We start from the raw sequence: 27,439 nt of genomic DNA, 5'->3' as shown, positions 1-27,439 counted from the left end.
AGCAAAATTTGGCAGGGTGCTCACTGGTGAGGTAACTGTTGACGTTGCTCATGAACTCTTTCTGAGTTGACAGCAGAAGGTGCAGGAGACAATCCCAGCAGCTCATTTTCATTTAGGGTGAACCAGCACCACCTGGGGAAGAAGAACTGATTGAGCCAAGGGTGTGCTTCCAAATTAATCAAATCAGAACACAATCTTAAAAATTAAGATTAAAAAAACCTATATGTAAATATAGAACCCACAGTAATTGGGCCCAGGACCAACATCTCACCTTGCTCCTCTTGGTTATGTTCAGCCTCTGAGCTAAGCCTGGACCTACCCCGCAACCCCAGACCTGCACATTATCTGCGATGTGAACTCTCAACTTCTCCAAGAGATTGTCTCATCTTCAGCTCTCAAGCTTCTTGGGAAGAAACTGATCAAGCTCAGGATAGTCCATATATACGTATAGTAATATATGCATATTATACTATATAGTAGATGATTATGATATAACTATATAGTAATTATTAGAATATGCATACAATTTAATATTAGGCATTATATATAATGTATATATAGTAATATGATTATACAAGATATCTTAATATACATACTCTACAGGTAATTAATATGCAATATACAATATATAAATGCATGGACTATATATAGCATATAACTATATACTATAACATGTGCTATATACTATATACGACATATATGTAAAAAACATATTTTCTTTTCTTTTTTTTTGGGGGGGGTTGGGTTTGGTTTTTTTTTTTTAAATTTGCTTTCCTCCCTGCTTTCACAGTCTCCGGAGGAGGGAACATGCTCAGCATGCTCTTCCGCAGTGTGTGAGCCTCCAGGCTCATCCTGCTCTGCCGGTGGAGCCTTGTCTTAACTAAAGCATCTTCTGTTTTCCAGGGTAACAAAGGGCAAGGTGGTGTTAAAGGGGAAAAGGTGAGACTGGCCAGCACTGGAGCGCACAGTAGGAAGGGAAGAAGCACTGGCTCTGTTTTCGGGCTCGGGACAAAGCAGTTGAGGTATCTGGTTGGAGATCCAGAGGGAGGGAATTTGAAGACTCACCCCGCAAAAGCTTCTCCCAGTCTGGTCAGATATAACTGGGCCACATAGTTAAAAGGCACATAACCACAAGTTTCAGGAGCTCACTGCTGCTGAAGGAGGTCTCGTGCATGGAATAGACCTCGCACCAGTGGTAAATCCCCACAACAGTCTGCAGCTAGCAAACACTGACAAACAAACCAGGCATAGAATCATAGAACTGTTTAAGTTGGAAAAAACCTTTAAGATCATCAAGTCCAACTGTTAACCTAGCACTGCCAAGTCCATCACAGTCCCTACTGTGTATTTGCAGATTGCTTTTATTGAGCCGCATTTCAGGTTTGCTGTTTTTACAGCTCCCCCAGCTGCACTTGTTCTGCACATGCATTTGATTATAACCTCAAAGATCAAAAGAGACGGTAGCATTTTTTCCTAAGAATAGCTACATTAGTGAGAAATGGAAATAGGCTGTCAGTCTTCCGCGAGCCAGTGCACCTCGCAGGAGCAAGGCCCTGCAAGCACAGCGGGTATGTGTACCTGCAGCTTCCAACTCTGAGCAGAGACAAAACACTGACCTGGTCTGGTAGCTCCCATGCATCTCATGGCTGTCTCCATACCTTTTATTGCTTGCAAAGGACCATCTTTGATAGCTTCACCAAGCGCAGAGCTTGCCACTCTGCGCTTGGTCTCCTGGTAGATGGCAACCAGGCGTGCTAGAGATGATAGGCATGGGCATTTCCATCTCTCACCCAAGAGCCTGTACAGCTGTTTAGCAGAGCTGTCTTGTAGTTAGTGAAAAATTGGGTGGAAGAGCTTCCTCTCTCCCTCCCTCTGGCTGGGAGCTTCGCAGTACAGCAGGGACCAAAAGTGCTCAGTTTTCAGTCCATTGGAAATTCTCTTTTGATGACTCCTAGGACATCCAGGGCAGAAGGGAGACCAAGTCAAACAGTAAGAGGACAACATGTTTTACTAGCTCAGGTGAAGGTATCCTGACTTTCCACAGCTTGTTCCATGTGTGTGGCTCTTGCAAGCACAGTTGAGTGTGTTTATGGGGCAGCTTACACAGAGATGAAGCCAGCAGGGATGTACTTGAGCTCAGTGTCTCCTCTCTGTTTTGCTCTTGTGCTTCCGAGTTTTGAGCTGTTTTAGGAAATAGATGGGGGAAAGCAATGAGCAGAAATTTTTCATTCCCACAGATTGTTCATTTTATGTCTTCTTGCCTTGCAGGGGAACCCAGGATTTCCAGGTGCTCCAGCTAAGGGGGTAACTATGAGTGAATTACACCCCTTCTTGTGCTATAGCTATGCAGCAGTGCCAGTGGACCAAGAGACGTGTGTCCCACTGAAATGCAGGAAGAACTAACAGACCTTTACCCTGACTCTCCAGCCAACTGTGTCTTCTGCTCCCTTGCTCCACTTCTTGCATTCCCAGCCCTGCACAGTTGCCCACTGTGTCCTCAAAGGAGCTTCACTGCTGTGCAGAAAACATAAGGATAAAGCCTCCCCAACACTAGAGCTCTGTGCTCCAGGCCTGTCCTCCTGCTCAGGCTCCTCATTCACAATGGGACTGCTCTGATCCACATGAAGAGGCACTGGTCTTCATGTCCCTCCAAATGCTAGGACAGCTTTAAGGAGAAACCTTGGTGGTGGCTACCTCTGCATGCCCCATGGCATTGCTGTAAGGGCTGTGGGAGCAGTTGGAGGTTGCATTAAGGACTGAGACCCCACTATCAGGATAGATTGATGTGTCCTGGAGGATGCTTGAATGAGCAGGGACATTGCTGTCTGAAGGTTGGTCATTGGTGTGTGTGTCAGTGAAGGCTACAGCAGCTATCTGCCAATAGCACCTTGCATGTGAGTGATTGTTCAGTCCCATCCCTGGAGCCAAAAACTACTGAAGTTGGTGGGATTCCTTGCAAGCTTCACTGGGTTTGGGATTTGGCTTGTAGCCCTTTCTAGCCATCAGTGCAGGTCATTGGTTTCCTATCCCATAACAAGGCTGACATTCTCTTGCTTTGGAAAAGGTAACATGAATAAACCCTTCTTTGAAAGGGAGATCCTTTTTCCCAAATAAGAAAGCATTTCTGTGATTTCTTTTTATCCTCAGGTTTTGGGACCTCCAGGCAAGAAAGGTGTCCGGGTAAGTCCATTAATTAGCACGGCTTGAAACTTAGATTAAATCTTCGCCTGAAAAAGTGAAGGCTGTACCACGTTTCACCATCCGAATCATACTTCCCTTGTGATTGACCAGAGAGGAGAGGTTGGAAAAGTCGCAATAGTCTTGCCCTGCTGATATTTCTTTTGCTTTTATTAACATTTTGTACCTGTCATTCTCTTTCCAGCCCTAGTCTGTGGGGAAATTTGGGATTTCCATGTGGTAGAAAGGGAAATCCCTTTCTCCCCTTTTAGAAGGGAGAGACCACTGAAGTGCAGATCCAGCCCACTCACAGAAGTTACTTTCCAGCCAAGGGAGACATTGACATAAAATCAAAGCACTGCTGAGGCTGGAAGGGACTTCTGGAGGTCTCTAGTCCCACCTCCTGCTCAAAACAGAGCCAGCTTCAAAGCTGGGTCAGGTTGCTCAGGACCCTGTGTGCTGAGCACTTTCACGGATGGAGATTTCCCCATGTCTTTAGACCCTCGCCCCAGCATTTGGTCTCCCCATGACTGGAGGAAACTGAATCTCTGAAACCAAGGAGATCTCTGAGACAGAGCTGTTCCCCATGTTGTCCATGTTGTACCTCTGCTTTATAGCACAGCCGATACAATTCACTTTTGCAGTTGCCTCGGAGTGGAATGTGGCCTGGAATATCTTTTTTTTTTTTTTTTAATTCTTTATAGCTCATTGCCAGCCTGCAAAGAAATAAAAGATCTCCCTTATCCATGTAAGGACTAACTCCTTTTGGCTTTTTGATGGCTGACATTCATGAAATAATACCCTACGGTGCTTCACATCTCCCTCACCCCTCAGAGACAATGAGTTTCATCCTTTTCACTGGGCTTGGATGTTGGAGCCACCTCCCTTCATTGGTCTCATTGTCCAGACTGCTTAACATCAGTTAGCAAAAATGTCTCTCTGCTTTTAGGCTGGATACATTTAGGTAGTGGCCCCGGACCTGAATTTTATCCTGCTTATACCATTACAAATGCACGCATGGTGCTTTACAGTATAGTATTTGCAAGGCTGGAGAGGGTGTCACTACTGTGATGGGGTTTGTATGGCAGAAGCTCAGGTACCACAGAGAAAGCTTCAGTATAAACCCAAAGAGGGATGGATGGATGGAGGGATGGATGGAGGGATGGATTTGGCAAGGGAATGGTTTTCAGTGTATTAGAAGTGCAAAACGCAGCTTTTCAGAGCCACGTGAACAGGGCTTGGCTTCCTGCATGATATTATTAGCTTTGGGGATGTCTTTTGTTCACAGGGAGATATTGGACCAACAGGGGCCCTGGGACCACAAGGAGACAAAGGAATACAAGGAGACAAAGGAGAGAAGGTAATACACTTGCTTTTTTTGGTGCATCCTTTATGGGTAGAAGAGTTTATTTAGTTTGTGTCCACAAAGGAAGCTCTGAGGCAGATGATAGAATTCCATCCCAAGTCATGCTAACAAGGAGCACCCATGTGCTGAAAGCCAAGGGGGGAGACTTGTCACATGGAGAAGTCAAAAGCTCCTTGAAAGGAAGTCAGGGAGAGACAGTTACTGATGCTCAGCTCACTTGGCTGCCCGTGGTTGATGAAACTGCCTAGGATCTACTCTGTCCTTTCCTGCTAGCTTCAAGTGTGGCAATTTATGTCCTGAGCTGGGAAGCTGTTTTGGGAAGACATTGTATCTGCCTCTTGCTTAGCACCAAACACAGCATTGACAGCTAACTCCCAGCAGTTGTAGTGAGAACAGGAAGCAGGTTGACCCTTGAGGGGGGTAGAAAGTGGTGGTGGAGTGAAGACTGCTAACAGTGAGCATGGCATAGGACATGTTCCCAAGAGTGAGATAATAAGTGGAGCAAGGTCACCATGTAAGCATGCCACCATAGCTGGTGCATGGCAGTGGAAGAATTGCAGCCAAAATCTCCAAGACTGGGATGGGGAAACTGAGGCACATCCTAGGTTCCCTAAATAACACTCTAGTGAAAGTTGGTTCTCCACAGTAACATCTCTCAGAGGTGGCAAGGAGTGTTGTTAGGAGGGGAGAGGGACCATGTGGCAGCCATAAGGACAAACTGGGAGGTAGTACCAGCACAGTTTAGCCCTAGCTGTGTCTCTGTCATACGTAGAGTTGCAGAGAAGAAAAGCTCCCCAAGCGTTACATTGAGACACACATCATCATTGATTTTTTGCAGGGAAGTCCAGGTTTCGGCATTCCTGGTCAACCTGGGCTAAAGGGAGACCCAGGCGATCGGGTGAGTGGGGCGATATTCACAATGTGGAAAGGGCAGGACTAAGGAGGCAAATCAGGAGGTTCAGAGATAAAATCTCTGTCACCTCCATGCATGTGAATTCACTGTCCTTCACCCCTGAGGATATTAATACTGGGGTGATGACAAGGAGCTGGGCTGTCACTCTGTGGTGGGTGATCCTGTGGTGGTCTTGTGTGATGGGGTAGTTAGCGCTGTCTTCCATAGTCAGGTGCAAAGGAGGAGGGCTCCTCCAAAATGCGGAGAGAGTATCGCTCATGATACTCATGAGTCTGGAAGAAAGCACAGACAGTCAATGCTCAACTGGTAATTCTGCAAACAGCAAAGCCAAGGAAGCTCCATTTCCAATGGTTTTGTGTCCTGAAAGTGAACTTGACTTTTATCTTCCTGACCTTTGTGTCTAAGAAGGTGCGAGCTTGTGGTGGCTCCCACATGAGTTGACTGATGTCTAGTACGGGTTGGGTTAATGCCTTTGTGTTCCCTTTTATGGGGATATTAATAGTCCCTTTCATTTTAAACCAGCAAAAACTTTTAAAAACTTACATTTTTGAGGTCTCCACCCCTCTGTCAAAGCTAGTCACCAATGTATTAATGGCTTCAAAAGCAGGGAAGACAGATGCATCTAGACTGTGTGTGTTTACAGCAGCCCCTCTCCTCTTAGGACACCATCTGTGTTCCCCTTCTCTGCATTTTACTACACTGTTTCAGCTGCTAATACCTGCAATCAAAGAGCAGCTTTGCAGCACTGAGTCCGAGGTTTACACCCTTTAGATACAACAGAGGACCCTGACTTGAAATTATTCTACCTGTATCATTCTTGCTATGTGACTAACGGTCTGTATTTCTGCAGGGAAATGTGGGTTTATCTGGCAAACCAGGTCAGAAGGTGAGTCTATGCAGGGATTGCAACGCATAAAACATTGTCTCATGACTGATGTCTGTGTCCCTCAAAACATCTTGAGTCAGTGGTGTTTGCCATGGGGCTAGTGTCAAAACATGGGGAGTGTTCAAAAGCTGAAAGGTCTGAGCAAATTCTGTTTTGCTGGAGTCTCCATGTGACACACAACCCTGCATAGAAACCCAATGAAAAGATGCTCTTGCATCTTTAATGAGACTTTTAAAAAAAATGCAAATCCTGGCTTGTAGGATTTCTCCTAGCAAAGGTTCAAACCTGGTGAAGAGAGGTCTGGAAAACGTCCCAAATGTGGCGTTTGTTCAGTGAATCTGTCTCACCATATACATTTCTCAAACAGCATTGCTCCCCAGGCTTGCTGAATGAGCGTATGGATTTGTGAAATGTTACAGCATGACACATAGCCCAGTGAACGGAATATTTAGGCTGCATCAGCTTCATGGGCATGGAGAAATTGGATGTCAAAAGAGATAAATGAGATGCATCCAAGACAGGATGTGTTAACAAGATGCATTAATGCAGTTGCAAAGCGGAGAAGGCAGCCAGGGGTATTTTGGGTTGGGAGAAGGCATCATGACGTGGTTGAGTGATGAGGAAGGTCTCTGTTGTACAAACATCAAGCAGAGCAGATGTGTAAGTACCCATCCATGAGATCTCAACTGATTTTACATGGGAATAGAAGTTAAAACATGGAAGGGGAACTGAGCCTGTGTCCACACCATGCTTTCAGGACTGGACCCACCTCCTGGGTCTCTGCTAATGAGCCACCTCATTTGAGCTGCAAAGCTTCCCGGAGGTGGACAACCTCAGAAGAGTCTGTCCTGCAGTGTCTGCCAAGGTTGATCGCAGAGTCTGGATGGACTACGTTGGAGATGGATGCTTTCCAGCCTAGCCCGCTAAGCAAATACTATAAATACAGCCCTTCCTAGGGCAGGGTAGATGCTCTAAGCCCAAGCTTCAGACAGGAGTGTGGAAGCAATTGCATGGCCATGGGGCCTGCCATGGTGTCTGAGTATGCCCCACAATGTGTAAAATGCGAGGACTATGAAATGCAGAAGAGGAATGTAACAACAGTCTTGTTTTCTTTAGGGGGATATAGGTCTGAAGGGAGAGAAAGGTGAACCAGGATTACCTGGGAAACCAGGCGAGAGCGGGCTAAGAGGTAAAGATGTAAGTAGAAGCTAACAATCCGGTCAGATGGTCATGCTGAACCCTGTGGTACACCGCTCTGTACCAAGCTAACAACTCAAGGGTATGCTCTTGCAGTATCAAGTCGGAACAAGAGACAAGATGGGACCAGTCAGAAACATGCATGTTATACAAGCCGAGTTGGTGATGAGACAGGTCTCAGCACAACAGTGGTCAACAAATGAGACTGGACCAACTACATGTAATTAGGCATGATGGTTTGCTCATCAAGGGATCTAACTTGTCATTTGCTCTGTCCGCTCTTTCATTCCAAACGAGGAGGTAGATCCTTTGCAGATTGTCATGAGGGCATGCTTTGGGCTATGTTTCAGGCCAGTACTCTTCACCCTTGGTTCAGGTGGAACAAGTGCATGGCACCATGGTGTTTGTGTTACACTGCTTGAGTACGGCATTTCTTAAGTTTTATTCAACATCATACTCTTTCATCATGGAGTCACATCTGTCTGACGTGCAGAGAACTAGCATGGTGTGCAGTCACACCAACCCTGAAGGGCTTGCTTTTGGTTTTAGGGCATGCTAATTCCCTCTTACAATCAAACAAGGTGGCCCCTCAGAAAAGCATCATAACTAGCTTCAGGAAAGCCTCTCCTAACCACAGTCAGTAAAGACCTTCCTTCAGTTCAAAGGGCTGAGTTGATCCCTGAACATCAAGTTAAATAGGATCACCAAGGGAAGGCTTGGGAAAAAAAAGAAGCAGCCATGTTTCTGATCCTGAGACACTGCGGCCCAACACCCCAACTTCAGAGTCACTGTTGACTTCAGAATAAAAGCTCTCAACCTGAGTAAGAAATTAGGGTAAAAAACTTTGTCATGGGAAGAAATGTAACCTAGCACTTTTGTACTGTCTTGTAGGGAGAACCAGGGAAGAAAGGCACCTCTGGGACCAAGGTAATCAACGGGGACCCCACACCTTCCAAAGTTACATAGGTACCAAACACAGCAGGCTCCCTGACAGCTGGAGCTCTGGGTACAGCAGCACAGGAGAAGGTCTATCCATCCCAACATCTCACCTCCAAGAGTGACCAACTGCCTTGGAGGTCCTGGGAACAATGCAAAAGCAGGATGTCCTGTATGAGAGGTGACATCTCATGGGTTTGATAGCTCTTGGTAGATTTTGCTTCCATGAATTTAGTCACCCCACATAAACGTTTAACATCGTCAAATCCCCTGGGCAAGGCATTGCACAGGTTAGTTAAGCAGCCGTTGGAAAACAATGCCCTTTGATTTGTTTTGAAGCTGACCCCTGTTCATTTTATTTCTTGTTTACTTGTCCTTAGGTTAGACAAGACTATGAAGAATCCTCTTCATCTCGCCCTTGGCTTTTCTTTCTCTTATTTTAGCTTTTGGTTTCATCTTCCAAAGCTAAAGCCTGAAAAAGAAAGGCCAAAAAAGCTTTTAGAAGCTCCTACTCCTCTCTTTTAGGGAGAAGCTGGTGTCCCTGGAGAACCAGGAGAGAGAGGAATCAGGGTAATAATTGTTACTACTACAATTTTCTGCCCAGGTGAGTTGTGGGGCATCAGGGGAGGCTGTTCTGCTGCTGCCCAGGCACCCCTGATCTGTGCAGAAGGGGAGGGCTTACTTCTCCAGCCCAACGAGAGTCCCCACTTAGAAACATCCATGTGTAAATATTTCTTTCCTGATTGATAAATCATAGAGGGGCAGGATTTTTCTTGTTTGTTTTACTTTTTTGAGCTGCTGGATGTGCTCAAAAAACATTTCTGATTGCTTCTCCGAATCCTTTCTTGCAGGGTCCGCCTGGACTCCCAGGACGACCTGGAGAGCAGGGGCTAAAAGGCGATACAGGACAGCCTGGAAAGGATGTAAGGCAATCCCTAAAGTGATTCCTTCCCTTGAGAGAGGGAGGACTTGGGATAGTGCAATGCCACCCAAAGAAACAACTGTATTTTTTTTTTCTGCCTTACAGTCTGCGAGGCATAGAAAGCTCCTCCTTCTTTCCTGGGGAGAGGTTCTCCTCTTCAAAGGAAGGATGGGGTCTGTTTCTCCCTTCTCATTTGGTTAGCTAAAGGTCAGGATTAGCAGGACTGTGCACTGGGGGTTTCTGAGTGTGCAAAAACTTCCCCAGACCCACGCTGCTGGAAACGAAATGCTTAACACTGTCTCAGTCTGGTGAGGAAGGGAAATGATGCACTTACACTCTGTCTGATCTCCCTCTAATAGCTTTGGAAAACACTGGCTAAGATCAGCTACTTTGTCAGAGGTCTCAAAGACATGGTGTTTCTACAAACTTTGTGAAACTGAGCAGCTGACTAGGGGAAAGTCCCTAATGAGCCTACCCACCGAGGAAGAGGCTAATAATCTCACCCCTTATTAAATATCAGAGAACTCCTCCACAGGAGAGGTGTTGAGATCCAGATTTCATTAGCACAGCTGCTCGAAGATGGGCTTGTTAGTCTGTCAGATGCTGAGCTGGCAAGAAGAGAGGAGACTACTGAGAGCCCCTCCCCTACCATGGCTTGTTCTCATCCTGCCTCTCTCTCCACCTCCTAGGGAATCACTGGAGAGAAGGGAGACAAGGGCGAATCTGTAGGTTTGCACATTCCCATTTATAACCTTGCATGAGAGTCTGTTTGGGGACTAAAATGTTGTATTGCACCACTCACTATTTTTTGGGGGGTGGGGCTATGGTGGTGTTGTATCTTCATAGGGTGAGCCTGGGCTGCCTGGGACTCCTGGAAGCATTGTGAGTAATGCCTAATTCTGTTGTCTTACACATTTTTTGGGGGGGAAGGGGTATGTTGAGATTTATCTTCAATCCTGGGTACTGTGGAGGACACATTGCCAGAACTTACTGCTTGCAACAGTGCATGTTATAGAGTGGATTTCCCTCCTAGCCTTATCAAAGGGGCAAAGCAGCATAGGTAGCTCCTCTACAGATATATGCATGAATCCCACCCCAAATGGCTTGTTGTTGATGATGTAAGAAGACTGTGACACAAAAGAGACTAAAAGCTAGCTATGAACCCATCTGATACCTTTTATCACTACCTGTTGTGTAATCAAGGCATCTGGGCTCCTTCTTTTATCAAGACGGATGCCTTCTAGGAAAGGTGCTTAGAGAGATGGGATGACTCACGCTCAGGACTCTCCTGTGTTTTTGCATGGAGTTTTCCTTTGGATAAGAGGCCTAACATTGTTGGGTTAGATGAAGAGAAAGCAAATCCACCCAGGTTCATCAAAAATCAGGTTGAAAGAGATTTTGAAAGGTCATTTAGATGATCAGGAAAGTGTCTCAGTACATGAATGTGGAAGGAGGCATTTTTTTCACCCCGTTGGCTTCAGTGAAGGTAAAGTCATCCCAGTGCAAAACCAAACCACTGCCTTAGGACTGGGAGCCAAAACCTCTTGGGAGAGCTGTACTAGACTTTTATCTTCCATCCCTAGGGAAGATAAAGGCATTGGCAGGATCTGAGTAAGAGGCTGCTTCAAAGCGGGCAAAATGCTGCCAACCACCTTGAACAGTATGATTCCTGGACAAAACAGTGGTTTCTGACAACTTTGGAACTCAGGACAAGCCAGGAGCAAGGAGTCATTGCCTTCTGGTGATGGATGCTTCTCTCCATATATTGCAGCTCTCCGCTCCCAACCCTACCACAACATGTTGTTTAAAACCACCCCATCTTGTGGTTCCAGCCCCATTTTCAGATGTTATCTACTGGGGCTCCTGTTCATTTGTCTCTCTTGTGTTCTGCACTACTTGGATTCTGGTATGTTTGGCAGTAGGACACAGGGATATCAAGAACCCTCTGTTACCTTCAGAACTGGAAAGAGCATTATTGCTCCAGGGTATGGCAAGATCCTCCTCTGCTAATGCATAACCATCTCACTCCATCACCCAGCCAGGTGGTCGTAGGGTTCAAAAGGTTTGTTCTCACTCATGCAGTTACCCAACTGGCTACTCAAATATCCCACTAAATGCCCGTGTCAGAGAAGGACCCAAGCAATGTCCTGAGCATCAGGGAAGTGGTGTCTGTGTGACCCCAGTTTCCTTTGAGAGAGACTTCATTGGAAATGCAGATGTTGACAACAACATCACAGCCACCCTGAATCTCTTACCTGTGAGAGCAAAGATGCTGCACCGGCTCCCTGTTGGTTTGAGTCTAAACTTAGGTTTATGTTGCTGGCTGATTTGGGAGAAAGCAGATAGCTCTGTGCCCATGGATAAGGGCTAACAGGGATAAAAGACACATGGAGGTGAGAACTTGTATCAGAGATATCATTGTTCACTTTGTGAGCAAGGTTTCTTCCATTTTTTTGCAGATGTCTCCTCTGGAGAACACCATCATCCTGAAAGGCAATAAGGTAAGATCTCCTCCTTGCTGGAGATGTGTTGAAGCTACATATGTGATTATTTAAGCAGCATGTTTCAAGTGAAGAGCAGAGTTGCTCCAAATTTAACTGAATCCATGAGATAGTTACAAGAAAAGTCTGGTTGGTCCATGTGGAAAAGATGCTGTTAGTCTGGAGCCAGTGTATGAGAAATACCACAATGCATGATGAAACCAGCATCTCCACTGGAAATTTTAGAGGGCATGAAGAAATAACATGTTTCTGCTGGCTTACAGGGGGATCGCGGAAAGGATGGCTTGAAAGGCGAAAGAGGTCCTCCAGGCCCAAAGGTATGACCCAAATACATGGTGGCGTTGGTGCTATTGCATTGGGCTGGCCAAGGGTGAAAAGCACCCATCTCAGATGTCTTATAACCCCCAAAAGATTGGGTTTTCAAAGCAGAGTTTCTGAGCTGGTCTTGTAAGCTTGTGGTCACAGTGATGCTGTAGTCCTACAACCTGATTAAGCAGATACACAACATTTAGGCAGGAAGATATCAGGAGCCAGATGGGATAAATTTCTAAAATGTTCAGGGATGTTTCCTTCCTTTCTTTTTCCCCTGAAAGTTGAAGAGCACATCAGAAAGTGAAGGAAGGATAAAACACACATCTAGATATTTTAGAAGTGGGATCAACTCCTTTGCTTAATGGAGAGGAAAATGCTGCAGAAGGCAGCATCAATGCGAACAGGTAGATCTTCTGATTGGCACAAGATCCAGGTCTTTGCGAAGACAAGGACTCATCCAGGTGACATGCATGGGCTGTGCCTCAGATCTACCCAGTTCAGCTAGTGCACTCCCACAACGTGTCTCCTTCGCCCTGGCACACGTTGGCATGGAGGTGCAGTGCCATCAGGGCCTTCCTGGCGCCCTTCATTCCACCGGAATCTGTCCATACAGAAACCAGATTTCAGTGAAATGAAGCCCGTCAGAGAGGCAGGTCATCCCCCACCTCAGCAGATGCTCCTTGCCCACAACTGGACTTCTCAAGCCATTGCAACTCATCTGTCATTTCATCACAGTGGCCCAGAATCACTCACCTGGAGAGCCATACCATGCTGGGCAAGAAAAGATGGACAGCCTATCCATGGGACTTGCTGTTGGGAGTCCAACCCACTGAAGATATTTGACCCAGACTGCATGTGGCAGTATGGAGGGCCACCAGGACCACAACCACCTCCAGAAGGGACCACCAACTATGGGGGCACCTTGGCCATCCTCCTCCTTGATGCTACCTCTGCACAGCTGTCACAGCAGTGACAGCACTGGTGGCATTGAGGGGGCCTCAGAAACCTTTGCTTATTTACACATTGTGCATTGCTAAGAAATGGAGAAGGGGATGGTGCAAAGCTCTAGTCCAAACCCCACTTTGATGATGTTCATGTCCAGACCTGCCCTACGAAATGCAGCCAGCAGCTCTGTCCAATGGAGGAGCGAAGGAGCACGTTGAGCAGGGTGGGATTCAGCCCTCCTCTCTGAGCCGATGGAGATTTGTCTGGGATCACTGAGCAGGCTGGTAGCAGAGTCAGGGCCAGATAGGTGCCTCTTGCCTCTCCTCAGAGCTCCTCTTCTTGCTGCTCATTGGGATGATGACTTAAATAATGAGTTGCTCTTGTTCATTTGAAGGGAGAACCCGGTCCACCAGGCAAAGGAGTGGAAATGAAGGTAAATAAAATGAAAATTATAGAGCATATTAACATTGCAAACATCTCCCTCTCTGTCTGGGGTTGAGATAGCAGAGGGGACCCCATGTGTGCCCCCAGGCTTAGTCGTCAGCCAACTGCAGGACCAGCTTCCTGGGCGGGAGGAGGGAGGAGCAGAAGTTCTGACCCTTCTTTCCTCTTGCAGGATCTGGAGAGGCTTCTTGAAGCAAATGGTATCAAGGTAGGTAACGCTTTGACCTTCCTTCTGACAAGGTCATGGTAATTAAGCTTTTCCATCTATTCCCTCTGGCCTTCTGTAGATGATGTGTGCTCCCTCAAGGTCCAGCACTGGCACTCACAAGAAGGCAGGATTATTACAATTCCTTTCACAGCTTACCATATATAATTAAATACTTCTTGAACAGCTTTCCTGCTGCTATGTCATGGGCTGGGTGGTGGCTTTGAGGCCCATGTGACGTTGAGACTTGGCAAGTACCCATTCAGAGCTTGGTGCTACCACCTAGGTTGGCTTGTATTTCAGCGCTGGGTCTGCACAGCCAGCAAGGACACCCACACAGCCCTCTGGGTGCTTTGGCCATGCTGTGTGTCCTGTTTAGTGCAAAGTCCAATTCAGGTTGTTCCTTAGCTCTTATCAAAAATAATAGTGAATAATCACTGTGCAATACAGCAGTGTTAGACTGGTGGCCTCCCTCTCCACTCTCAAGGTTGCCGTCAAGCTCAGGAAGTGTGATTAGGCTTAGAATCACAGAAAGGTAGAGATTGGAAGGGACCTCTGGAGATTATCTAGTCCCTCCTTCCTGATGAAGCAGGATCACCCCAAGCAGGTTGCACAGGATTGCATCCAGGCAGGTTTTGAATAGCACCAGAGAAGACGACTCCACAACCTCTCTGGGCAGCCTGTCCCAGTGCTCGGTCACCCTCAAAGTTTTTTTTAATACTGAGATGGAACTTCATGTGTTCCAGTCTGTGCCCATTGCCACTTGTCCTGTCACTGGGCACCATTGGAAAGAGTCTGGCCCCATCCTCTTGACACCCACCCTTTAGATATTGATAAGCATTGATCAGATCCCCTCTCAGCCTTCTCTTCTCCAGGCTAACCAGCCCCAGGTCTCTCAGCCTTTCCTCATACGAGAGATGCTCCAGTCCCCTCATCATCCTCGTAGCCCTCAGCTGGACTCTCTCCAGTAGTTCCCTGTCTGTCTGGAACTGGGGAGCCCAGCACTGGACACAGAACTCCAGATGTGGCCTTACCAGGGCAGAGTAGAGGGGGAGGAGAACCTCCCTCAACCTCAGCTTTTAGTATCTATCAGGCAGATACTTACAATTGTGCCTGTTACCTTCAGCTCCTTTCTGTAAGCTCTGGAGATGTGACTGAGGGAGGTGACGGACTGACTGATCTGGTCAACGTAGAGGTTTTATTTAGGATGGGGAGAGCCACCACATAAGCACCATCAATCGGTTCTTAAATGCCCAAACCGTAGACACTTATATTTAAATCAGGCGCTGGCTGTCGGGGCACATCGCCTCACCAGGTGCCCTGTGAGCCCCACTGGAAATGTATCGGTCGTTGTTTTGGGGTGGCTGCACTTGCACTGTCATGTGTCTGGAACGTGAGGGTGGCACTGAGATACTGCCTTAATGGTCCCCACTGGTTGCAGCTGGCACTGCTGAAGGACCTCTCCAACATAATCCTGCGGGATGGGCTGGATGGGCTGGTGCAGCAGCTGGGTGGCTCCAGGAAAAGCAAGACCTCCAGGAGAAAGCAGGCACCTCTGCATGCCACTAAGCATGGCGTGAGTATTGTCATCGATCATCCTCAGGGGGCAGAAAGACCTTGAAGGAAATGAACGAGATATACAAATGAATCATTGAAGGCTTCGGGGTCACCCTTGTCATCAAGTGGGTTATGATGACTTGCAGACACTGTAAGAAACAGTTAAGCTGGAAGAGGCTAACGGCTCGCACCAGAACCTGGTCTTCGGGTTAAAGTGATGGGATTGCAAAGCACTTGTTTTTTCAGTGGAAATAAAGGAATCTGTCAACCCTTGTTGTTGATGGAGGTAGTTAAAAGCCATCCTCCAAAGCCATCAGCCTCTTCGTGCCCTTTGAGGGCTGGAGGTTGCTGGAGTGGTGGGTGTGCAAGGAGAGCAAAGTAGCTGAAAGAACAAGAAAAGATCATGAGAGCAGCCTCAAAAGCAAGAGGGATCCCAGGGAAGCAGGACTAGCTTGGAGGGAAGGCTTAGAGGTGGCCAGCAGGGAATTCCTGACTACTTACTCCATCCTGGCTCAAGAAGGTCACCAGGTGGGACAGAGCATTCTGGAGAGGTGGGACAGAAGGCAGAAATAACCCGTCAGGAGCCAGCTCTTTGCACGTGTGGTTCCTGGGAGCTCAGGTTTGTCACAGCCACACTGACTCGCTTTTTTTGATGTTGCAGGATTCACTGGTGTTTGATACTTCTCGTGATGCCCTGGACAGCACCGAAGTGACAGAAGAAGCATGGAGTCTGGAGGTAGAGGCTCAGTTAGTTTGCCAAAGTCTGGAGGACTCCCTAAGGTGAAAATAAACAGTGGAGCAGATGTAGATCTGTGCTCCTGTCCATCTGGTCTGCTGCAGCAACAATATTGAGAGATTGCATATCTGATGCATATCGGCTGCCTGTGAGCTCCTAGTCCATGCTCTAGTGATGCCTCCTGCTGATCCTCTTCCTCCCTTCCTCTCCTTCTTGTCTTCTGAGCAAAAAACAACGTGGGTCGGGCTGGTTTCAAGCCATCCCCATGTTGGTTATCTGTTGAACTCGCTCCGCAACTTCTTACTTGGAGGCTGTTGTCTAGGTGCATCTCTCCTAACCCAGCAGAGAAGGATCCAATCCTACTGCCAGACTGGGTTGAGACTGCCCAGGAGAGGAGTCCCTGCCATGACTCCACAGCCCTTGTCTGCTTGAGTAACCAGGCTAATTGCTAGAGATAATTTAGTCACCTGCGTCCTTTGCAATTGCAAGTAACAGATAGCTTGTGGTTGTGGGAGTTAGGAGTTTATTAGCAACGTTAAGGCTTAATCTCCATGCTGGACCCAAGTTCCAATGTGGTACAGCACGCCTTCAGGAATAACATCAGAGGGCTGTATCCAGGTCACCTCTCATAGCTGCTGGAGGAGTCATGGATCTTAATTTGCCTGAACTAGTCAGGTCCTGATACAGGCTAGTCCAGGAAATAGTGCCTGCAGCTGCGGTGAGGCTTTTCTAGTCCTCTTTTTAGGACAGCCAAGAAGTGATTCACTCTCCATAAACTCTTGTTGGTCACTAGTAGGAAACGTTGTCTCTAACTGGAGCACAAGAGCTGTGGGGGTGTTTGGAGCTAACTCTTGATGATTTCATCTTCCTCTGTGGTTGGTTGAACAATGACCCAGTTGCTCAGGCACTTAGACAGGGTGAGACAAGCTCATTCCCTCTCAGCTCCAGGCACTTGCTGTGATCTCAGGTGAGACATGTTGCTTTTCTGGATCATTGCAACCTGGATGATAGCATTTTAGGGGCTTGAGAGGTGAGGAAGTGCTCACCAGCAGGTGTGTTTGCATCAAAGGACCCAAACTGGATGTGTGCCACCAACCCTGGAGCCAGCAATGCTGGGATTTGGGGTACAGAAACACCAAAACTGTCTCTGTTGGGCTTTGGGAGCCCAAGCCAATCAGGCAGAAAGGGTTGGGGACCTCTCTGCTCATCTAGGCCAGCCTGTCTAGGCTGGACTTCAGCCAGAGTTGGGAGTGAAGGGGTCAAAGCAGCCATCCAACTCATCAAGGATCCTTGCAGTCTGCCCCAGCCCATCCTTGTTGGCACTTCCCAAGTAAGGTGCAAGAGAGATCTTGGCACCTTGGCTCTCCAGCCTTGTCCTGCTGTCTCTGAGAATGCTATTGAATTAATGGCAGTGGTGAAAAAGCAGTGTATTGTAGATGATGTCTTGACTTAGAAAAAACAGTAACTTTCTTTGGTCTCCACAGGGTCCATCTGCTGGTGGTTCTGAACCTGAGTACCAGTCCCCAGGAAACCCTTCTGAGTCCTTCGAGAAAACATCTGAGGAAAGAAGGAAGGAGCGAGACTCAAGACGGACAAACACTTCTCTCAGCAGTGTATGTAAATGCCTGTTCAGTGACTCTTAATTACTTTTCCATTTGTGCCGATTTAATAGATGCAAAGGAATTACATTTCTCAGAGCTTGATTGGACAAATCATTGCAATTCTGTGAGTTTTGCCTCTATTTTACTGCAGTGAAAAGCTAAGTTAGAGAAAGGATAAGGATGTCTGCATGAAGCAGTGTCAGATCTTGGAAACAAGTCTTGCTTTCCATCTTCTGCTCTGGTAATTAATGAGACTGTGTTGTTGCTTATCCATCACCTTCTGCAGAGCTTGGCTCTGCCCCCACCACACCCAGAAGATGATCTGCAAGGAAACCAGTCCATGGAGCTTCTCGAGTCCTTGGAGGAGAGGATGGAAGGACAACCACAGCAGGACACCAGCCATGTATGTCTTCCCCAGCAGTTCTGGACAGTAGACCAGTGTGGAGATAAGCGATAGACTGGAAGGGACTGGGATGCACATCTCTCACCCAGTGCTCCTCGTCCTGCGGCAGTTCCCCCCAGAGAATCACAGAAGGGTAGGGGTTGGAAGGGACCTCTGGAGACTATCTAGTCCAACCCCCCTGTAGGATCACCTAGATCATGTTGCTCAGGATCACGTCCAGGCAGGTTTTGAATATCTCCAGAGGAGACTCCACAACCTCTCTGGGCAGTCTGTCCCAGTGCTCGGTCACCCTCAGAGTGAAGATTTTCCTCATATTGAGATTGAACTTCCTCCTCATCCCTGGAGGACACCACCACTCAGACATGGGACCTGGGCAGGAGGCTGATGGCCAAACTTGTCCTTTGCATACAGGCAGGGAAATGAGAACCCCCCAGGTGTTTTGTTGGTTAATTACCCACCTTTTTTTTGGTGGGGGGGGGGGGGGGGGGGAAGGGGGCAGGGAAGGACAATCTCTTTCTAATTTGAATCCATCTGACCACAGCATCTGTCCTATTATTTGGGCTTGGTTGACTGAATAGTTGATGGTTCTCAATGCTTTTTTAAATCAAACTTGTAATACTCCAGGAACAGTGCAGACCCCAGACAGTGAATTTCTGATATGCCCTCTGACAAGATATTTCCTTTTCCTTCTCACGTTCCACAGATGTCTCAGAATAGTCCACAGACCTGCAGGTTTCCCTGCACAGTGTTAGTCTTTTAGACCCTGGTATGCATCTTCCTGAGCCCAGCTCTGGAGTGCAGAGCCTGATGCCCTTAAAGAAGAGGATTTTAGGGTCTAAGCAGGAACGTGGGGACCTTCTCCTTTTTAAGGACTCACCAACAAGAGCAAATCCTAATTTAACAAGCCTTTGTGGATCAGCTGAGCCAAGGTGACTGTCCCAGAGGAAACGTGTAGGGTGGCTCACCTTACCTCTTCCTTCAAGGTCTTAACAAGTTGTTACTGCACTTCAGCTGAAGGATGGTAGCAAAGTAAAGGTTCCTTCCATAGCCAGGAGTTAGAACTGTTTTACAAGTGCACGTGTACATACCCTCTAAGACATATTATATCATTTTCAGCAAAGTTGGAGGATGCACCCAGGCTAGTAGCAGCAGTTATCACAGCTCAGCTGGTGAGCAATAAGTTGTGGTGTTGCTGCGGTGTGTTTGAGCCCTAACATCCCGTTTCACTCTTTTTTTTTTTTTTTTTCACCATCTGCCCCTCTGGGCATGCATTTTCTTCTGAGAGCCCAAACCATGCTCCACTGCCATGTACCAAACCCAACAATCTCCGGTTTGAACATCGTTGTAACCATAAGTGCACAGCCCAGCTGGGACACCCTACCCCAACACCACGCATTGAATGACACCAGCCCCAGTGATGGAGAGAGGGAAAATGTATGCATCCAGTGCTGGTCTAACACCTTTGCATACTGATTTGTTCCTGTGTGATGGAGGGAATGCTCTTTTTTGAAAATATTCAGAGACAGAATACCTGTTAAAGAAAAATTCTACCAGATGTGAGTTACCCTAGGTTTGCTTTATCGCAGCGCTGGATGCACAGGGGAAATAGCTCCACCAAACGTGCATGCCAGGTGATCACCAACATACAGGTTATATAGAATCAAAATATACATATTCATTATTTTTCCGAGAAAAGGCAGTCCTATGATAATCATTTCTTGGAATCCATTTCCATATTCTCCTCCCCATCACGCATGCTCAGTGATTTGAGTTGGTGGTCCTCAGGGGTCTCTGGTGGTCATCAGTGGTCTCGCACCCGTGTTCGCTGGATGACCCTCTTCTTGCAGGCATGCACAGTATCCTTGCTGTGGATACACTTGTCCCTTACAACTTACTTCATAAGATTAATATTCCCGGGCCTATTGTCCGGTTGGGTAGGGACTGTACAAGGAACGTAGCAGCATTGTACATTGCCGTGGTCAGTTAGCTTCATTATCTATTACCTTGATTACAAACCCCTTTCCCACGATTATCATCTTTAAAACAGTTCTAGGCCTTAGGCAGCTTTCTAGTTAATATAAGTTTTCTTATAGCTAAGCTTCTATATTTTTACAATACCAACAGCCTTAAAAAGTGAACTGAAAAAATCCCTTGGATGTTTGCTTGCAGGTTACAGGCACGGTTACTGCTAGGAACACCATTAGCAGGGATATTTCTAGGATCAGCAGAGAGGGGGTGGCTTAAAGTGGAGAGATCCTGTTGGAGGAAATCTTGCTCTGGTTCAGGTAGTCCGTCGAACACTCGCTTCTGCTCCCGTCGCTTTAGCTGTCTCCTGGCTGGCTCTGCAAATTAACACCACGCTGAATCACGAAGCTGGAACAAACGGTATTGCAGCAGCCACGAGAGGGCTCCCGGCACAAACACACACAAAAACACGCACACACGCGTGTATGTGTATAAGCTGCAACTCTGGAGACGGTGGCCTGTGCCATGAGCATCCATCAGCTTTGCTTCCGCTCCTGGATGCACCACTTCCCTTGGATGGGAACAGTTAAGCTGGAGACAGACCTGGAAGCACAGAGGATGGAGCCCAAACCTCCTCATTTCTTGTGGGATTGGGCTGCACGACGCTGGCTGAGGTGGGAGCTTTTTGGTGTCCTGCTCTTGAAAGCAGGTAGAGCTCAGTCCCTATGGACCTGCATCCAGAGACCATGAAATTGGGGGATTCCGGGGGAGATCTAATTGCAGCTTACCAGTATGCGAAGGGGGCCTACAGGAAAGACGGTGAGAGACTGTTTATCAGGGAGTGTGGTGACAGGACAAGGGGGAATGGGTTTAAGCTGAAGGAGGGTCGATTTAGATTAGATGTTAGAAAGAACTTCTTCCCTGTGAGGGTGGTGAGGCCCTGGCAGAGGTTGCCCAGAGAAGCTGTGGCTGCCCCTGGCTCCCTGGCAGTGTTCAAGGCCAGGTTGGATGGGGCTTTGGGCAACCTGGGCTAGTGGAGGGTGTCCCTGCCCATGGCAGGGGGTTGGAACTAGATGGTCTGTGAGGTCCCTTCCAACCCAAACCAGGCTATGATTCCATGATGATATGATTCCTGAATCTGTGGCTCCATTTGAAACTGTAGAATTTAGTTGTGCCGGATGCTCCTGGTGAGCAGACTCCTCAAGGCTTCACACATGTCCCTGTGTGGAGTCATTTAATAAATCAGACCCACCACAGACACAGCATCTTCTTCCTCGATGAAATGGGAGTGACCCCTATTTGTTTGGAGCTAAGTGCATTCATGTGCCCAGACACCATGGCTGTGGCACCGGAAAGGAAAAGGGACCGTGTGGCCATGCCAAATGTGACATTTGGGCAGAAAGAAGAACTAACTATCCTCAGTCATCAGGGGCATAAGCAATTAATTTAATCCCTGCATCCCAAGGACCAAAAGCAATCTCCGTGTCCTGTTTAGGATGCCACTCTTTTTTATAAAGCACCGTGGAAAGTGCAGAGCAGAGCCACAAAACTGATTTGTAGGTGGCTTGCAGGCTGATTTATCACAAGAGACCCAAGACTGGACATTTTTTTAGGCAAACTCAGGGTGCCTGAGATGACTTGATTTCTGCACTGAAGATCTTTCGCAGGGAGGAGATACCAAATGTTAAAGGGCTCTTTAATCTTGCAGTGAAAGGCAGGTGAGCCGCAGGGAGGAAACTGAAGACTTATAATTCAAATGGGAAATTAGAGCTCAAGCTGATTAACCACAGGAGCAGGCTGGAGGGACATGGGACAAGGCAGCGATCAGTGCCATCCAACAGTGATGCTGCACCTAGGTGTTTGGCAATAATTATTGATGTAATCCTACAACCCGGTGTTGCCAGACACCTTTTCCTGAATCCCAGCCCAGAGGATTCCCCATCAAATGAAGATTTGTTTGAAAGATGGGCTGATAGCATCACCCTTCCTGCTCTCGTGTCCGATGATCCCCATTTTGGTAGGGGTGTTTGTAAAAGTGGAACAGCGGCCACAAGTTTTTTAGGGCACTTTGAACCTCCTCAGCACGATGGGATTTGCATCCCAGGGTGTCTTCCTCAGTTGCATTTGGTGTAAAATCCCTTTTATGCTCAGGAGGAAGGAAAAGTGTGGTCCAAAGGCAGGGAAACAGGAGCATCCCCTCTCTCCCTGCAGCTCCTGCATCCTCTCATCCCTGGTGGCTCCCACAGCCGAACTGAACTCGGTGGAGGGTGATGTGAAGGGAGCGAAATGGAGCTGGTTGTTTTCCTGTCAGCAGCAGCTGTAATCACGAATTTTACCTGTTAAAAGGTTCATGGGGCCCTGGAGAGAAGCAGCCTCTAATAGCCCAAGAGCTTCATCTCAGAGGTGCAATTTCTGGCTGACAGGAGTTAATGGGGGAAGCAAATTAACTGATATAAAGAGGCAGGATGAGCCCAGGTACACGTGCCTGTGCGAGAGGCGGTGGCCGGTTACTCTTTCCTTGGACGAGCCACTTCTTTGGCATTACAGGACCATACCGGCCATTTCCTGCCTCCTCCATCTCCCAAATTCCCTGCAGTTAAGCTTACTCATTTTCAGAGTTAATTCAGATGAATGCCCCTGGTTGCCTCCATGTGGATAAACCCATAGTTGCCTAATTTTCCTGCCTGATATCTTCTTGGCCTTTTCTATGTATGTCTTTCCTGCATCGCTTTCTTTGCAGGAATATTTTTTTTTTACTCCACCTTTTATTTCTATTTTTCTCTTTCCTGTCCTAATTTTATCTGTTCCTTTCCTCCTTTTCTCCCTTCTCTCTTTTCCTTTCTTTTTCACACTGCCACCTGCCATCAGTAAATAATTTCTTTAGAAAGCAGCAGCCTCTCTACTTTTCTTTGAGGTCCCTTATTGCTCACATCTGAGAGCAGGAAACTGATAAAATTGCGGAGGAATTGGAGAATGAAGGAGAGTTATTACCCCCTGCAATTTCCCACCACCCCAGTAAATGGCAGCTTTATGAGATCGCATGCATACGGGGTCGCCTTCAAAACCTCGACGAGGTCTCAGCAACCCGTGGGCTTGCCTCGCCGCTGCCTTGCGATGCTATTCTCACATCTGCAAATCGAACGTGGACCCGTGCAAAAGAGCAACAACATTTTACAGCCGGTCTGCATGCAGACGAGCTGTGACCCAGCGCAGGATGGATGGGAACGTCCACGTGGTCTCATCTGATGGTGCCATCTGACCCACCTGGATCTCCTCTGCATAAGCCTGGGAGATGTTTCTCTAGCTTGTCCCACAAAAACCACCCGAGATGGGCACTCTACAGCTCCCCTGAGCAACCTGTGCCAGTGCATCACTGACTTCTCTTTTATTCCTCCTTCTGTCATCCTTGGCATCTTTCAGTAAAGAATTTCAATATTAATTGAACCAAAATTTTTTTTTTTTCCCTTACGTATTTTGGTGAGTCAGAAACTTCCTGGGTTCATTAGCCACTAGGTGAAACTATCATCTGTCCAGTTAAAATCCAGCAAAACAGGACTATCATCCCTGCAAACTTGACGGCATAATGTCCAGGGCTGGACTAACCAGCATTTCTTGGAAATCCTTTATTTAGGATTTAGTTTCCCTTAACTTCAACTATCTAAAAGTCTCAACGCATACTTCTAGGTGAAATTAAATGAAATTAATCCGGGTCTTTGTGCTGCAAAACAAAAAGTGGGAATAGTGCTAAATAACTGCACCCCATCCTGATTTTTTCCTCTCCTTCACGTGCCCCTGGCAGGTCTCTGGGTTGGGGTTTGGGTACAAGAGGGTGCCCAGCTTGCTTTCATTATAAATAAATTCACTTTTTTTTTTTTTTGCTTTCATATCAAAATATTCACCACAGCTACACTGCAGTGCTTCCACTGTGTGGTTCAGAGAATAATTGCTGTACACTGAGATATCTAGCAGCTAGGAATACTGTAATTTTTACAACAGCAAGTAGATAATTTACCGTTGCTAATATGGAAAAGAACAAACAATGTATAAACCAGGCCAGTAACTATTTGTACAAGCTTTACTGTGTGTGCTTTAAATATATATTGACCAAAATCATGAACATTGCAAACATCACCAAGTGGCAGATTAACATGTAGACATTAATAGGCATTAATAGTTGTCTTGTTCCAGCCAGATAGACTGGGAACATTAAATGCATAGCAGGTGTGTGACTCTGGCATGGCTGGTGCAGGGAGGCAGTTAAAGTTCAAAGCTGCAATATTTTAGGTGGTTTTTATTTCTTTGAAGTAGCAGTAAATTAATTGCACAGTGACTATTATTATTATTATTATTATTATTATTATTTAATATTAGGTTCTCAGCAGGGTGCTATTTTCCTTCCCACAGGAAAACATGAATTCAGATGATGGCTCTGCATTCCCAAGGCACGTTAGAGCCAGGAGATCTGCCAAGCACGAGACACACATGGTAAAGACCCCGTTTCACCACGGCAGCTTTGGTCTGACCTGTGTGCAAGAGCAGAGCCACCAGCATGATCCAGGAGGAAGCAGTGACCCTTCCTTGTTGGCTCCATCACAGGTTCATCCCCCTGGTGCTCCAGGAGCTCGGAAATCCTCATCTGGATCCACGGTGAGTGAAGAAACCGTACAAGGGTGTCTTCAAACACACGGACACAAGGGGAACCCCACTTGCCTTCTCTCACTTGTGCAAAGTCACAGCAAATGTAGAGGTGGGGTGAAAGGTTAGTGATAAACATTAATAAATAAAGGAAGAAACAGCTGCAGAAGAAGCTGTTTTTCTTGGCAGAGCAGATTGTTCTCCCTGTATCGGGCAAGGGACATGTTCTCCCTGTATCCGGCTCAGAAAACAGAAGTGAGGAAAATCAAACTTAATCAATGAGGGAATGTAATAACCTGGTTCATGGGGAGAGCAGCATAATTGAAGGGTGTTTTATGTCCTGAGAGTATAGAAAATATTTCTATGTGCATGTAAATGTGTGTGTGTGTGTGTTTATAAACGCAAACGTCTCTGACATACCTGCACAATTACGTTGCTGACTTTAACACGATATGCCAGAAATGGAAAGTGCCAAGAGCTGATTTTTACAAAATTTAAGAGAGAAAGACCTATTTCCAGGACTTAAGGATGAAAAATTCTGAACAACAGATTTCCACTAAGTTTGAATGAATGTCTTTGAAAGTGGTGAGTGACCCTCGCCCTGCTTTCCCAAGAGGAACGGCAGCACTGAGCTGAGCTCGTCCACACCGTGAGAAAACATACCTCTTCTCATAGCCTTCTTTAAAGGGTTAAGGTGGGACATCTGTGCCATTGCCAAAACTCTGTACTGAGGCATCTCTTGGTTCACGGACCCTGGCAGCCCATATGCAATGGGCAACACCAGCTCTCAGATGTCCCACCTGGGCTGGAGCAGATCAGGAGGAGCCTGGAGGGCACGCCACATCCAACCAGAAGCCCTTTAATGGGGTTCTCGTGATCCCTGGTAATACACAGCTTCCCTGTGAGATGCCTCCAGCCTCCCCATTTGCTTCCTAACATCTCACTCCTCAGAGATGTCCTTTCTATGGCTCAAGGGTGAAAAGTTTCTCCAAATACTCTCACACTTTCCTCTTTTTCGATTCAAGGCGTACCCAGGCCCTCATCACCCGAGGAGAATTAAGGTACAGCATTCATGTTGTCCTTCTCTTATCACAGCTGCGTGCGGTGAGGATGCAGCTGGTCCCTTTTCCCATCATGCTGCATCCCAGCCCCATTCTGTACGTGCATTTTTTTTCTTATAGAAGAAGGAAACTGGCCCAACAGATCCACCCTCCCATGGCCAAAAGGTCAGTGCTTTGGTTTCACCTTTTAATGCGCCTACCCAACGGCACCTGGGGGGAACCAGGATAGTGATCCATCTCCCAGAGCAGTCTCATTTGGAGGCTGAGGAATCACGGGTGAAAATTGGCCAGGCCAGTAGGTTCAACAGGTAGTAATCAACAGTTTTGACCATGGGCAATGAGCAGAGATTCCAGGCTTGAACCTTTCACAGCTGATCCAAACAAGGTTTTTGCGTTTTGGGGATGCTCAATAGTTTTGTCCTCTGTGGACTTCTCCTGTCTCCCTCCAGCTCATGGCATCCTCTAACATCTGTAGCATCCTGGGACATGGAGACCCTCAGCTTACCACTCATATCTGGACCTTACTCTGCAATTTATGTTTTCTCTCTGCATTTCCACCGCACAGGGCAGAAGGGATGGGGTCAGGGACATCCCCAATCTGGTCTGGGAATGCAAGTGGTGGAAACAAGGGGTTCCTCCACAGATATTTCCCAAAAGCTGATGCAGGAATGAGGGCAGCACCCATCTGATCCAAAGAGGGAAGGAAAAATTCCTCGTAGCAATGCATATTTGCAACTGAAGGGATTGCCTGTTGTTTTCCAGGGAGAAATGGGAGCTCCAGGAGTCCGTGGAGACAAAGGAGAAAAGGTAGTGATACCATTTTGCTGGCCTGAGCCTCTGAGACCAGGAGAAGGCTCTCTGTGCTAAGAGGGTCTCGAAGAGGAGAGGCAGCTGGGAAGAGGTCATTCAGGGTCTATGGGACACTGTACTGATGTGAATTGGGATTGCCACAGTCCCACCTTTATCCCTGAACGTGGCTGTGTGATTCTGTTCCCTCCCTTCCAGCGATGCCAACGTGCATCTGCCATGCGCTCAGGAGTAAATGCAAAAATTCAGGGTTTTTTTTCCTGATGTTCATTTTCTGCTGGATCAGTGAACTAAACCAGGTGACAGGCAAGCAAAAGCCAGTCCTGGCACGAGGACAGGGATGCAAGAAGGGCCACACAAAACACAATTTCGTGAAGAATTTTGGCAGCAAAGGCTTATAGGGACCAAATGGCAGATCTGGGTTGGTGGTGCCCAGATATTCAGGAGAAAAGCAGACAAGGCAAGGCGGTTGTTAAAACGCACGGCCCAATGGGGAAGGGGTACTTTGCATGGGCTACAGTTTAAACACCTGTGTGGTGCAGCATCCTGGGGACAAAGGCATGAGAAGCGAGGGAGGAAGGGAGGGGAGGTGGCTGGAAGTTGGATGGTTTTTGTCTTGCAGGGGCAGCCAGGGGAGATGGGGGAACCTGGAGAAAAGGTGAGCTGTGGAGTCAGTATCAGCAGCTGGAGCAAGACAGCATGACCAGCTAAGTGGCCCAAATCCACCACTGGAGATTGCCACAGGAAAGTCAAAATCTGCTGAGTCAACCCAGTACTCCGTCTCCTTCCTGGGAGCAGTGTGGCTCTGCGTTAGGGCATTTGGCTCTTCCCTGGTCACGCAGCCACTGCCCACCTCCTCTGGGGAAAAGA

General features: G+C 47.3%; 1 protein-coding gene across 1 annotated transcript in view; it reads left to right on the top strand.

Moving 5' to 3' along the window:
* Positions 1-27,439, top strand: part of LOC104636589 (uncharacterized) — a 117,889-nt gene that overhangs the window by 51,816 nt on the left and 38,634 nt on the right. The window contains 25 exon segments of the mRNA XM_075757170.1: positions 1,956-1,981; positions 2,269-2,304; positions 3,148-3,180; positions 4,466-4,537; positions 5,382-5,441; positions 6,307-6,342; positions 7,459-7,539; positions 8,431-8,466; positions 9,001-9,045; positions 9,327-9,398; positions 10,087-10,122; positions 10,244-10,279; positions 11,857-11,898; positions 12,162-12,215; positions 13,550-13,588; positions 13,772-13,807; positions 15,246-15,380; positions 16,023-16,097; positions 17,582-17,710; positions 17,985-18,101; positions 24,471-24,713; positions 25,727-25,762; positions 25,883-25,927; positions 26,525-26,569; positions 27,192-27,227. Coding sequence (XP_075613285.1) covers positions 1,956-1,981; positions 2,269-2,304; positions 3,148-3,180; positions 4,466-4,537; positions 5,382-5,441; positions 6,307-6,342; positions 7,459-7,539; positions 8,431-8,466; positions 9,001-9,045; positions 9,327-9,398; positions 10,087-10,122; positions 10,244-10,279; positions 11,857-11,898; positions 12,162-12,215; positions 13,550-13,588; positions 13,772-13,807; positions 15,246-15,380; positions 16,023-16,097; positions 17,582-17,710; positions 17,985-18,101; positions 24,471-24,713; positions 25,727-25,762; positions 25,883-25,927; positions 26,525-26,569; positions 27,192-27,227 — 1,601 coding nt within the window.

This window comes from Balearica regulorum, chromosome 1 (assembly GCF_011004875.1).
Source record: "Balearica regulorum gibbericeps isolate bBalReg1 chromosome 1, bBalReg1.pri, whole genome shotgun sequence".
Taxonomy (NCBI): domain Eukaryota; kingdom Metazoa; phylum Chordata; class Aves; order Gruiformes; family Gruidae; genus Balearica; species Balearica regulorum.
This window is presented reverse-complemented; position numbering and strand designations above follow the sequence as displayed.